The sequence below is a fragment of the Manis pentadactyla genome, chromosome 3 (assembly GCF_030020395.1).
Source record: "Manis pentadactyla isolate mManPen7 chromosome 3, mManPen7.hap1, whole genome shotgun sequence".
NCBI classification, from domain to species: domain Eukaryota; kingdom Metazoa; phylum Chordata; class Mammalia; order Pholidota; family Manidae; genus Manis; species Manis pentadactyla.
Window position 1 is genome coordinate 53,789,928 of NC_080021.1, and position 14,271 is coordinate 53,804,198.

A 14,271-nucleotide genomic window follows, 5' to 3' on the forward strand; every position below is an offset into this window, starting at 1 on the left:
GGTGAAATCTGGCATGAATTCATGACAAAACATTTTCAAATGGGCCTCTGTCTTTCAAAAGACAGTAACAAATGTGGTGCACCATCAAAATTTCCAAGCTACGTCATTGCACTGAATAAGTGATTCAAGCACCACAGGGTTATAGGTGGTTTCGTCTAGAGCGTATAAAATCATCCGAAAAAGCAGGAAGATCTTCATTTCCACTTATTTATTAAAAAATGGTAAATAGTAACAAAACTGTGTACATATCTAAGGCTTTGGGATTATGGCTAACATCCTGTGTTAGAGAATGAGGCTTAAAAAACGTAGTGATGAAGTGTTATTAAGAGATTGAAAAAAGAAAGATTACTTAAGGTGGGGGCAAAAAAGGAAGTTCCTGGAGGAGGTAGCCGTGTGCTTTCAATGGGACTGTAGGGAACATTAAGGCAAGAAGGAAATTAAATATTAAAAAATAACTTGAACGATACAAAGGGCTCCCTCCAGATGCAGCACTAAGCACGTGTTTCAATTCCCAGTCTGCACCATGCCTGAAAGGGGTATCTCCTCAAAAAAACTCCAGTGTTTTTGCTACCCCAAACTAACTGCTATATTTGCTATGTATATATTTGCTCCTGTTTTAAAGTTAATAAATATATATACTAATATACTATACATATTTGGTATATATTATACATACTATTATATGTAATTTAGTGTATATTATATATATTATATGTAATATATTTTATATGTAATGCATTTATATATTGAAGCTATATATGTGCATATATAGAGAGAAATGCTTAAGCTTTAAATTTGTTCTAATTTTTAAATTGAAATGTAGTTTACATACATTACATTAGTTTTGGGTGTATAACTGTGATTTAATATTTCAAAGTGACCCACAGTAAATCTAGCTACCATCTATCACTATAAAAATTGTTACATATTATTGACTATTTCTCTATGTTATCCACTGTATCCTCCCATGTCTTATATATTTTGTAACTGGAAGTTGTAAATACATGGTACCCCCATATCTTATTTTATAATTGGAAATTTGTACCTTCTAATAAATGCTGTATAAGCTTTTAAAAAGCAACTTTATTTTTATTGTCTTGCTCAAGTTACTGAACATTACTCAAAATAAAAAAGAAGGTATTTGATAAAGTATCTATTTAAGTAGGAAAAGCTGGCTGAAACTCTGAAATCTATAAATTGCAAACACTCTAGAGACTGTTTGCCTAAGTCTTCAACCGCACTGCATTTGGAAATTTTCTTCTCATTAAGTATCAACTTCTTACCAGAGGAGAAAAATTAAGCATACATCTACTATTCTACCACTGGGATGTGCATCTGCACATTCTGTGTCATCCTGTTGGTGACAGGCATAGAAGTGAGCTCCATGGCTTGTGGGATAGGCCCCACATCCTAGCTCTAGGGTCCTGGGGAAGTTACTTAGCTTCTTTCTGCCTCATCTGTAAGACGATTGGTAAGACATTTTTATGGATTAAATTTGTATATTTGAAACACTTAAAGAGTGTCTGGCACATGATATGCATTACATTTGTGTTAGCTATGATTACTATTATTGATTCAATTTCTCACCTAAAGTAATAAGGAAATACTGTTCTTTGAAAGGTTTACCATGAAATGCAATAGAACATGCCTATGTATGTGGTATAACTCACTTATGTTAACACTTCAGAACACAGTCAAGCACAATGAAGAAGGGAAAAGGGCTTCTGAAAAGCGAAAATGTAGAAAAAGCTGTATTTTGCTACACTGAGTTTACCTCATTTGAATCCTACTTAGCCCTTTTATAATTCATAATAGTTGGCTATTTAATTACTATGTCCACAGAACTGAAAGTACCATCTGGGACCCTAGGGAGGCATCCCAGCAGCAAAGGACAAGAAAGAAACAATGGAAGGGACAAAAAACTCACCATGCAGACAAAACTGAGGCCATTGGACATGGCAGCAGTCCAGTGTTCTTCGAAAAGCTTTAAGGGTATCATCTCCAAAGAATACAAACAATATTCACTGTGACTATCTTGAATTACCAAAAACTTACTGTCTTCATAGTATTTGCAGTTTTAAGAAGACAGATATATGTAACACATTTTGGAAAATTTTCAAGCCAAAACGGTAAATGTTTTTAATAAGAAATAATGTTACTGACATAATCAGAAAACTCAGCTATGGACAAAAGCTCATTATCTAAAGGATAAACAATGGTTTCAAGATACCTGGACTTGTCATATTCAAGAAGAATATACTAGTCTGGTATGGATTTTCAAATAAATCTAAAGATCTCAAAGAGATTATGGTGAGTGTGAACTATGACTAACCTAGTTAAACTCAACTTTCCTGTTAGTCTCCTTCATAACTGCCCAACAGCCTATCCTGAAAACTGATTAAAATCTCTCCAAATTACTGGGGCATCTCTTCCTCAAATACACACACACTTGCACACATGTATGTACATCAAAATAACAAAAGTATTCTTCACTAGGAAGTTCTAAATGTTGAATCTCTAAGAGAAATAAAAACGAAAAGATAAAGATTCCATTATCTCAACATTTAAAACTCATATAAAAAAAAGCCTGAAGACCATAAATTAAAATGTTGACAAAAGATGGAATTCACACCAAAAAATTGCTAACGTTCTTGAAGTTTTCAAACTTTTAATGAGCTAAGAAAGGAATAATCACTAAAAGAATGCAAATTAAAGCCATCAAAATCTTTGTCTACACAAAGGCTTGTACCTAATTAATTACGACAGGCACAAATGAATGGATAAGGAAAGTCCAAGGTACTCGTAAAACAAAATACCAATGAATGGATAAGGAAAGTCCAAGGTACTCGTAAAACAAAATACCACTTGGATATAAGGAATGAACTACTGGTATATGCAACGACATAAGTGGATCATTATGTGGAGTGAGAGAAGTTAAAAAGAGAGTACATACTGTACGAGTACATTGGCATGAAACTCTAGGTCATTAATTCATGGGAAAGAGAATAGAACGATGGCTGCTTGGGACTGAGGGTGAGGCAGGGTATTGGCTGGGAGACGAAAGAACTGCTCTGGGTGATGATTTCCATCTAGTTGTGGTGGTTATGGATATAAGCACTTGTCGGAACCATTGAACTATGTGCTTAAAATGGGAGCGTGTTAGTGTGTGCAAATTATGCCTGTATAAAATCAACTATAAAACACTGATACTATCATTCACTACTTTTCAAATTTGTAAAATATGAAAGCATCCAAATACCTAATATTGATTCTTCCTATCTACATATCTATCTACCATTTATATAACAGACACTTGGGAACAGCCCTTACTGTGTGCCAGGCACTGTGTAACTGGTAAAAACTCACTTTAGCAATTCCTATAATAATAACCATAAGAGATAGATACTATTATTGCCGCCATTTTTGCAAAAGGGTCAACTGAGGCTCCATAACTTGCCCAACACCACTGAATGTAGTAAAATCAGGATATAAATCCAGGGTGCATGCTTTAACCACTATACTATGCTACTTCTGATGTAATGAGGTGGTTGGTCATGATCAATGCTGTTTGTGGAGTGTATACTAATAGCATCTTGTTTAAAGCCATTAGCCCTAAAAATGTTTACTATCCTCTGATCTAGTAATCCTTTAGTATAGATTATTATAAATAGAAATAATTCAAAATGTCTAAGTGCCAAAAATGTTTTCTAGACCTTGGTTGCTGAATCCAATGGATACCACAAAGTCTTGTTGTATCTTCTGCAGCACTTGACACTGGTTGGTTATTCCCTCCATCCCACAACACTGACCTGGCCTTGATGCCACCATGACCCCCCAGGGTTTTTCTCCTAAGTGTCTGTTGTTCTTCCTCAGCCTCCTTTTTTTCTGCTGCTCCTGAACCATTAGTGTTGCCTGAGTCCCATTCTTGGTCTTCTTTCCATTCTGAACCATTTCATGCTGCACAGGCCCATCCTTCTGCCTGGAGAAGGTTTAAACTGTATGCCCAGGTTTTTTTCCTTGTTGCCAGATTCAAAATTCCCACAAGCTACCAACCAGTCTACTCAAGGATGACCTCTGGGTATCTCACACCTGTCCAGAACTGAACTTACCTTTCCCCAAATCTCCTTCTTTAGAACTTCTAAATGAAAATCACCATGATCCATTTAACTGACCGAGCCAGTGACTTGGCATTTCATCCAGGATTATTCCTGTTCCTACAGAATCAGCTTCCAAGTGCTGCAGTATAAACATCATCTGAATCTCCACTTCTTTACACTTCCACTGCCTCTACCCTAGTCCGGCCTGAACTCTTGCCTGCAATTCAACCATATTCTCTTACTCTAGCAGTCATCTGATTTATAGCTTCTCAAATGTGCCCCTTTCCCTGGCCTCCCAGCTCTGGCACACGCTGCCTTGCTGCGAATGCCCTGTCACTTAAGTGAAATCCATTCACTCAACTACTTGTTGAACGCTGGTGACAGACCGACTGGATCAGCACTGCTAACACAAGACAGTCTCTCACCGCACACAGCACTTGGTCTAGAGGGAAACATGGACAAACAAATGAACAAAGAAAAAAAAACCCAGTGATACAGGGTATTAAGGAAAAGAAGAGGTTGCTGATAAAGAGAATAAAATGGAACCAACTTTCGCCCCGTTAGATTAAGGGGAAGTCAAGAAATGCACCTGTAGGTTTTCTATTGCTGCTGTTGCAAATTACAACAAATTTGGTGGCTTACAACAACATGCATTTATTATATTGCCTGTAAGTCAGCAGCTCAAATTAGGTCTCGCTGAGCTAAAATCAAGGTATTGGTAAGGCTGTGTCCCTCCTGGAGGCTCTAGGGAAGAATCTATTTGTCTTTTCTAGCTTCCAGTTGGCTGCACTCCTTGGTTGGTGGCTCCCTTCCTTCAGCAACAGTGTAGCCGAGGCCTTTTCATGCTGCCGTCTCTCTGGTTCTGTCTTTTGCTTCTCTTCCACTTTTAAGGAACTTTGTAGTACAATGGACTCATCTGGATAATCCACGAACATCTCTGCCACACTCAGTCCTGAACATTAGGATGTGGACATCTTGCAGGTGGGAGATCGTTATTTCACCTACCTCAGCATCTAAGAGGAACCATTTAACCTGAGACCGGAGGGTAGAGAAACAGCCAAATGACTGTATGTAGAGATGTGCTCCAGGCAGGACAGGCCTGTGCAGCACCCTCAGATGGAGGGGAGGGCATGTGAGGGTACTGGAGGCCAGTGGCACAGGACAGGTAAGGGGCAAGGCCTTTAGAAAAGGTAGAGGAGGAGGGAGAGCCAGATGAAGTGTTCAGCTGTTGTTCTAAGCAGAGGAGCAACATGACTGTAATTCTTGGATTTTACCGTATCAGTCATCTGATAGTTCCCAGCTCAGCTCCTACCTGCTCCCTGAAGCCTTCAATGGCACTCACATCACCAATCCCTGAGGTTAAGTAGGTGCTTCCATATATCCCCTTATGGTGCAAAAAGTGTGTAATTTCCAATTTCCCTGATGTTCTCCCACTGAAGGAAAGGACTAGGGCACACAGTGGTTAGCTCATCTCTGTTGAATGAAGTGGAAAAGAGCCTAGAAACTTGTACTTACCTACAAGAATGATCAATATGACTGATCTGAATTGTGAGGCCATCACAAATGATGTTTATGATTTTAGAAAATACAAGTTTGACCTCAACTAGAAAAAGGTGTAACAAATTCAAGGAATATTGAAACTAGGAAACACTGGTCCTTTTTGGGTGGTGGCAGACTGGGTAATTTTTATTCTAGACTAAATCTTTTCCAAGCTATTATTTATATGTTACTTCAACAATTCTGTTTTAAGTTTAAAAGGGTAAATTAGAAAAAAAATCCTCCCTTTCATGAACATATTAAATTTGAGACACAAAAGGAGACTCATGGACTGATAATTAGGTAAAGTCAGTTTTAATGGGCAAAATCTAAAAGCAGTTTAAGAATTTTCACCATACCAATACTTAACATAGTAAAGAAATGTCACAGTATGATACACATCTCCAGGCAAATATACATGTGGTCCACATTGATAGGGACCCATATTCAAACATTTCATTGTTTCGATCAGCTAACAAAAGCATTTGACTTTTATAATTCATCCTTGGATTATTTTATTCTTAAAAACTTCAGCTCATACCATTTAGTGCCCTTGATGTTAAGGTAGACTTGATCTGAGTATAAGTACTTCCACTCCTGATTTCTGCTCTCTTTCCCTTCACCTAGTATATATTAATTTAAACTTTTTGAGTCCTTTCTTTCATTGGGTGTTTCTTGTAAACAGATGACTGAATACTTTTTCACTGAAATAACTTTACTAATGAAGAACTGAGTAGATTCACATGGACTGTATTCATGTGAAATAACAAGTTTCAGTAATTACTTATTTGATGTTTTCGGTGTATTATGCTTTCATGTTGCTACCTTTTATTCCATTTTATGGATTTGTTAAACTTTCTGTGCAATTTTTCCCCTTTAAGTGAGATAGCAATGCAAAGTGTTTCTCTAGGGTGTTAATACCCTATTATTATTAAAGTTTTAATAACATATTTATAAAAATAAAATGATGTATAAAATCAACAAGAGCTTAACCAAAATACCTGGACACCCTGCTTATATAAACTCTCAGCTAACTGAGGATTTTAACTAGAAACTCCTTATCCCTGTGCTGAGAATCTTCCCGAAATATCTACATTCCTGCCTATGTAAACCCTTATTTAAGGAAAGAACTTTTCCCCAATGACTGAGGCTCTTAACATCATTTTGAGCAACATCTCATTCACTGCTCTGCCCCCTGGAACACAAAAATGTTGAAGACTCAGCAAAACTTGCACTGATTTTGCTCTTTTTAATAATTAAATCTGAACTTTCAAAAGTTTGTAATTTTTCTAGTCTCCCCAGAAGTAGAATAAAATAGACTTTTACTATGAAAGTGGATTTTAATTTTTTCCATTACAGAGACAACTCTCAAAGCTGGTTCATTTTCACTCAAAATTAGGTCCCTTACTTAGTAGTGTAGAATTTAAAAGCTGTAATAAGCTGCATTTCAAAGACATGTGCAGAGATGATTCCAGAGCGTATAAAAGGGACATTTATTTGATCCCTAACCTCCAACATTTTCCCGGAGCAGCTCAGTCAACTCTGCTTGATATCAACTCCTACTACCAGAAGTTATTTCTGATTCGTGAATATTAAGACTGGAAAAGAAAAGGCCAAACTCATTCCATGGTTCTCAAAATTCTATGATGTCCAGCAGGCATCACAATTATCTGGATTATCTGTTTAAAAATGCAAATTCCTAGGCACCTTCCCTAGTCTACAGAACCAGAGTTCTGAGGTCTGACATCAGAATTTGTGTTCTTATTAAGATCTGGGAGGTTCTGGTGCATTTGATCTTTGGTCTACACACTGAGAAATATTGTTATAATACCTTTCAGGCCACTACCTTTCTTGAAACGTGAGGGTGGAAGGACTGCACAGCTTAACACAAAAATAAAACTTACCTGGCACTTGTCAGTTCACAAAGCACTGCTACCAGTTTGAGTGGCTCATCCCTTCTTCCTCCTTATGTTCAATTTGCACATCCCATGGTAATGGTGAGATATACAGGATGTGAGGCTTGCTCAAGGATACTGCCAGGAAGTGGCAGAATGAGAACCAAGAACTCATAGCTACTGTCTTAAGTATGAGCCTGTTTATACTGTGCACACAGGTAAAATGTTATGTCTGACTTGTTGTTGTTCTTCTATAATAAAGCTGTTTCTCAAATTATACCAAAATCTTGAAGACAGGTACCTTTTGCTCAGCCTGGTGATTCAGGGCACCAATTCTGGCATCAGGCTACCTGGGTTCATAACTCATTTACAGTGGATATTGGCTGTCACTTAGCCTTGTTATGACTCAATTTCCTAATCAGCAAAATAGAGATATAGTTATCTCCTTTATAGTTTTGTTATAAAGCTTCTGGCATTTTGCCACTCATTTAGTCTTAGCTATTAGTAATCATTTGTATTAGTGTTGTAGAGCTTTAGTCTCCTGGAAATTTTCTTTTTCCATTTAGCCACGCATCTTGTAGTTAATAGATGTTTAATCATTAGACCCTGGAATGGATGTATCCAGATCAGGTTTATGTATGCATTTTTAATAGACTTTATTTTTTAAAGCAGTTTTAGGTTCACAACAAATTGAGCAAAAAGTACAGAGTTCCTTGCCTCCACACATGCATAGCCTCCACCACTATTGATATCCCTCAGCAGAGTGGTAAACTTGTTAAAATGGATGAACTTACATTGACATATAATTATTACCCAAACTCCATAGCTTACAATAGGGTTCGCTCGTGGTGGTGCACATTCTATGGGTTTTAACAAATGTATAATAACACGTAACCGTCATTACAGTATTACACAGAATAATTTTATTGCACTAAAAATAATATAAACTTTTTATAATCCTTTATAAAAGTTTATAAAATAGTTATTTTTAATCCTTTATGCTCTGCTTGTTTATCTTTCCCTCCACCCTCCCACTCCAGGTCTCCGTAGTTTTACCTTTCCAGAATGTTACACACTTCGAATTACACAGTATGTATCCTTTTCAGATTAGTTTCTCTATTTAAAGCTCCTCCATGATTTTTCATAGCTTGATAGCTCTCTTCTTTTAACGCTGAATAGTATTCCATCGTCTGGCTACACCAGGGTTTATTTATCCATTCACCTACTAAAGGATACCTTGGTTGCTTCTAAGTTTTGGCAATTGTAAGTAAAGCTGCCATAAGCATGTGTGTGCAGGGTTTTGTGTGGACATAAGTTTTCAGCTCATTTAGGAAAATACCAAGTAGTGTGATAGCTGGATCATATGGTAAAGATAGGGTTAGTTTTACAGAAACTGCCAAACTGTCTTCTAAAGTGCCTGCACCATTTTGCATTCCCACAGGCAGTGAATGAGAGTTCCTGTTGCTCCACATTCTTACCAGCATTAGGAGTTGGTAGTTTTTTGGATTTTTGCCATTCTATTAGGTATGCAGTGCAATCAACACTGTTGTTTTATACATTTTTAAAATTGTGCTAAAATGCACTAACTTAAAATGTTCCATCTTAACCATTTTTAAACTTACAGTTCAGTAGTTTTAAGTACATTACACTACTGTATAACCAAGCTCCAGAATGCTTCTCATATTGCAAAACTGAAACTCCATAGCATTCGTTTCCTAGGCCTGCCATAACAAAACACCACAACGTGGGTGGCTTAAACAACAAAAAGTTATTTGCTCATGGTTTTGGAGGCTGGAAGATCAAGGTGTCAGTGAGTTTGGTTTCTTTGAAGCCCCTCTCCTTGGCTTGCAGACGGCCACCCTCTCACTGTGTCCTCACAGGGGCTTTCCGCTGTGCACCTGCATCCCTGGTGACCGTGTGTCTAAATTTCCCTTCTTATAAGGACACCAGTCAGATTGGATTAGTGCCTACCCTTATGATTTCATTTTAACTTAGTGACCTCTCTAAAAGCCCCATCTCCAAACAGTCACATTCTGAGATACTGGGGGGTAAGGGCTTCAACACAGGAATTTTGAGGGGACACAATTCAGCCTATAACACCCATTAAAACAGCAACTTCCCATTCTCTCCCTGTGTCAACCCCTGGCAGTCACTCTTGTTTCTGTTTCTACTACTATAGTTAATTCATGTAAGTAGAATCAAATAGGGTTTGTTTGTGACTAGCATGTCTTTAAAGGCCATCTATGTTGTAGTATGTGAGAGAAATTTCCTTCCTTTTTAGGTGGAATAATCTTCCACTGTATGAACATACCACATTTTGCTTATCCATTCATCTGTTGATGGACAGTTGTACTGCTTCCATTTTTTGACTACTGTGAATAACACTGCTATGAACATGGGTAATCAAATATCTGCTCAAGACCCTGTTTTCAATTTTGGGGGATATATACTCAGAAAATGAAACTGTTCTGAGAATTTTTAACTATGCACTAAAGTTTGAGCTGTCCTATCCATATATCTTTCTTTAGGCTAATTCTTCCTTTATTCTGTGATACCAAATCTTTGCTTGATGTCACAAACTACAGCTTTAGATTATGTATTTCTTCCAGGGTATTAATCGGTTAGTCATAAGTGGGTATGAATCAGGGACCTGTGTGATAAGAAACACCATAAATACTTTATATTAACCCAGGTATCATTCCAGCAATCTCTAACTTAAACAATTACAATAAAAGAGATAAGCAATCTTGATCATATGTTAAAAAATTCAAGGTGGCACCAATATGTCAAATAAAATATAGAAACTCGGTTTGAAATTATATTTAACAGACATTTTCAAAACAACATATAGACCGTCATGACTATCCCAACAGTTCTTTAAATTCTTAGTTCTGGCAAAACGGAACCCTAATTTAATTTATGAAACAATTTGGATTTGCCATCAAAACCCTCAATTTCAAAGCAGGAGCTCAATACCTCCCTCTTCTATCAGTTGAGGGGTAAAAATAATCATTTTTCTTTAGAAGAAAGATTCCATGCCCTTACACTCATGAAAACCTTGTTTTTTTTGTGTGTGGTTTACTTTTTTAAAATAATACTGAAAGACAGTATAGCATAAAGAACAAGAAAAAGTAGTTTAGTTTCAAATCTTTCTCATCTGTGAAATGGGGATGTTAGGCCCAAATATCCACTGTTGATAAGAGGATAAAATTAGTTAATATATGTAAAACGCCTGTTACATAGTACACTCTAAATAAATGTTAGCTATTAGCAGCATAAATTAGCAAACCACATAGCTTGAAGGACTGTGATATAACTTGTCACATCACTGGAACAAAAAGTAATAACCACTACTACCAGTGTTGTTAATGAAGCTATATGATGGGAGTGTGGGTGGGGGATATTGAGTAAAAGTTTTCTCAAAACACTTCCAAGGTGCTTCCATTCCCTCCTGTTAAATTAAACTAGAAAGCTTTATTAGAATTTATTTGCTTTGTTAAACTATGTCTTCAATTAGCTATATTATAGAGAAGAAATGAATCACTCAGACACAGCATTATGTTCTTATTTTTCAGTAGTATATGTCATCGGTTAAAAAAGAAATAGCATCTATGTCATTTTGGGTATTTTATGGAGATCCAAGATATTTGGATGGGAAGGTTGCTAAAATTGTTTTATTCATGATATTCACAAAAAACGTTTTATTAACTGATTCTTAAAAATATAATTGTATAATTCAAAAGTATCAGTAACTTATGCATGCTGAATACAAGCCCCCAAAGTAAGAATATAAGAAAAAGTGTCATTTTATACTTTCAAATTGGAGGTAATATATAATTGTCAGTGTCAGTCCATCTTCAAAAGGTATCATCAGAATGTCTTACTATTTTTTACCATACAATGCATAAAAAGAAACATCATTGGAAAGATTTCAATGTAAGATTTTACATATATGAGATTTTATATATACATATAAATTAATGAAAAAATATAGGTAAATAAATGAAACATGTATGTTTTCTTCATATGTATGTGAAAAAGATAACTCGAACTGTCCTCTAGAATTAAAAAGTCCTTAACATAGTGAGATATAACATTACTGCAGAAACCTTTGAACTTTAAAGAAAGTTCCAGGATAAATGAAACAATGTTATGAAATACTAAACTCCACTTCCTACTCACTGCCTCTGTGACTTCTGGAGAGCAATTGTATGGCCACAGATGAAATAGGAGGAAGTCAAAGAATTTAAAGGCAAGCAAGGCAGTATTTGGAGGCAAAGTGAGAGAAAAGACCTTAAAATACAGCCCTCAGACTTCAGTGTTACCTGGAAACCCCCAAACTTCCCTGATTCCTTTTACTGAAGTACAGCTGAATTTCTAGATTCTGAATAGCAGTTTGTGAGCTGTGTTTTGTAACATTCCTGGATTTTGCTTATGATTTGATGACTTACTATAAATTATTCAAACTGAATCCATTTACTTCATAATTTAACTACTATACATGCCATAAAGTACTTTGAGGGAGAGAAGGAGGAGGGACTGCGGGGGGAAAAAGACAACGGGTATTTTCAAAGGTCTGGGAAAATTCCAGGAATACCACTTCAAAAAGAAGCTAGTGGAAAATAATTCCCCAAATGTAAAATATGTGCATCATGCTTCATTTGTATAAAGTAGAATAATCCAGATAATTCAATTCAACAACCACTTATTGAATACTTACTACACCCACGGTCAGGAGAGGGGATCCGAAGACATACCTCAGCCCCTGGGCTCTACTGGCAGAAGGGCCCCTAGCAAAAGACGTTATCCCCTGAGTCTTCTGTCCCTACTTTCAGAGAGTACTGGGAATGCTCTGCGGCTGAGAGGCTGCTTGCCTGGCTCCAGACTCAGCCACGGTATCTCCACCTCCTCAAGCTGGGTAGGTGGTCCCCTGGGTGCAGGGACCATTCCTTAGCATAAGACCAGACTTAGGGGTAATGCCTAGGAGGGGTCTGCAGTGATTACTGACTCACTAGTAATTTTTGTTTATCTTCAAATCTTTGGTACTTAAACTTGGTGCACCGGTTGAATTTTAATTCAAGCGATCACAATTCTCTTTTTCCTCAGCGCTGTGGAATCCTTCCAAATCCTGTTTGGACGGTTTAAACACTTTGTTTAACAGAAAAGCTTTTGATGCACGTTGTTTTTCGAAAAATCTGAACCGCAGTAAAAGACGAAGCACACATTCTCATGAAACAGTTTACTGAGCACTTACACCCCTTTGGGTGAAAGTTGTAAGACATTTATTTTCCTTTTTGACTAATGGCAAATCTACTTTTAGAAATCTCAGATGCCAAATTAAATCAGAAATCAAAGGTCCCCTCCTAACCATCAGGATAATGAAAATAAGTGTAGAGGGAGAGGTTTTTTTTAATTACTATTATTATTTTATCGGGAAGAGATGCAGAGAGTCACTTTTTTCCTTGATTCGCTAGACGTGGCAAAATCAGGTTTTGTTCATTTTCGTCAACAGTAACAAAGTCTCAACTAGAATCGTCCATTAAAACCATCAATCCCCAACAGTAAAATCAATCCCCGGGTGTCTCCGAGCAAAGCGCCGGGGTGGCCCCGACGCCTCTGCCACAGGTGGACGCGGGGCAGCAAGGGCCCTTGCCGCCCTCGGGTCCGAACACGGAGGCCACGCGGGCGCGCTCCAGTCCCGGGCTCTTTGTCGAGAGCCCCGCGCAGCGCCGGGCCCCATTGGTTACGCGGCCTGTCGGGGCCATCCCGTCCCTCGTCCCTCCCCCAGCCCGCCGTCCAGGGCCCGGGTGCCGGCCACATGGCCCCAGCTCCCGGGTGGCCAGGGCCCCGCGGGGCGCGTCCGCACCACGCCGCCCAACCCACGCGGCGCCGGGTGGGCTTCCTCAAGCCGCCCCCATGGTCGCCTCCCGCGCTCACCGCTTTGAGATCCAGGACGCCGTCCTTGGCCTCTTGGAGCAGCGACACGAACTTGGTGGTGAGCAGCCCGAGGCTCTTCTCGTGCCTACTGCTGCCGCCCCCACCGCCCCCGAACTGCGGCGGCGGGGGCTGCTGCGGGGGCTGCGCCTGGGGCGGCTGCGCCGGCGGCCGCTGGCCTTGCCCCTGCCCCTGCGGCGCCGGCTGGCCCGAGCTCGCGGGCTCCGCCGCCGCCATCGCGACCCCACGCGCGCGGTCGGCCCCGCGTCCACCGCCCCCGCCCGCGGCCACCTGCCGGGTCGGCTCCGCCGCGGCCGCCCCGCCGCCGGCCGAGGCGCGACCAAGGGTCCCGGGCTCCTGCAAACAACAGGTGCGGGAGCGCACCGGACTCGCGGCCGCCGGGCACGCGGGCCTCCGCCCCCTCCCCGAGCCCGGAGAAGCGTGAATGCAGCCCACGACCGAGGGGAGGGGGAGTGGAAGCGAGGAGAAGGGGCAGCGAGGGGTGGGAACCCGAGTTTAAATGGCAGGAAGTGACGCCGCGGCCCGCGTTGCCGGGAAACGCATTTTTCTGTAGGAGGAGGAGCCGGGAGGAGGCGTGCGCGGGGCCGGTGCGGGTCGCGGGGACGCCCTGCTGTTGGCCAGCTGCCCGCGTGAAGGGCGACCCCTGTAGCAACGCGCGGAGGAGAAAGGACTTCTCTGGGGCCGAAACTCACTATCCCCGGTGGCCGTCAGTTCCTGAGAAGGTGGCTGGGCCTTTCGGTCGCAGAGGGGCAGTAGCCTCCGGTCACTGGTCCTTGGTCGGTTTCTGC

The 14,271-nt window shown here is 39.9% G+C and overlaps 1 protein-coding gene across 2 annotated transcripts in view; it reads right to left on the bottom strand.

Moving 5' to 3' along the window:
- The window catches only part of E2F5 (E2F transcription factor 5), a 28,049-nt gene extending 14,066 nt beyond the window's left edge, over nt 1-13,983 (bottom strand). Inside the window, exon 1 of one of the 2 annotated variants that reach the window (XM_057497917.1) lies at nt 13,466-13,983. In XM_057497917.1, the coding sequence (XP_057353900.1) occupies nt 13,466-13,699 (234 nt within the window). In that variant the 5' untranslated portion in view covers nt 13,700-13,983. The remainder of the gene's footprint in view (nt 1-13,465) is intronic. The other variant, XM_057497918.1, reaches the window with a different exon arrangement.
- Between the last annotated feature and the right edge of the window lie 288 nt (nt 13,984-14,271).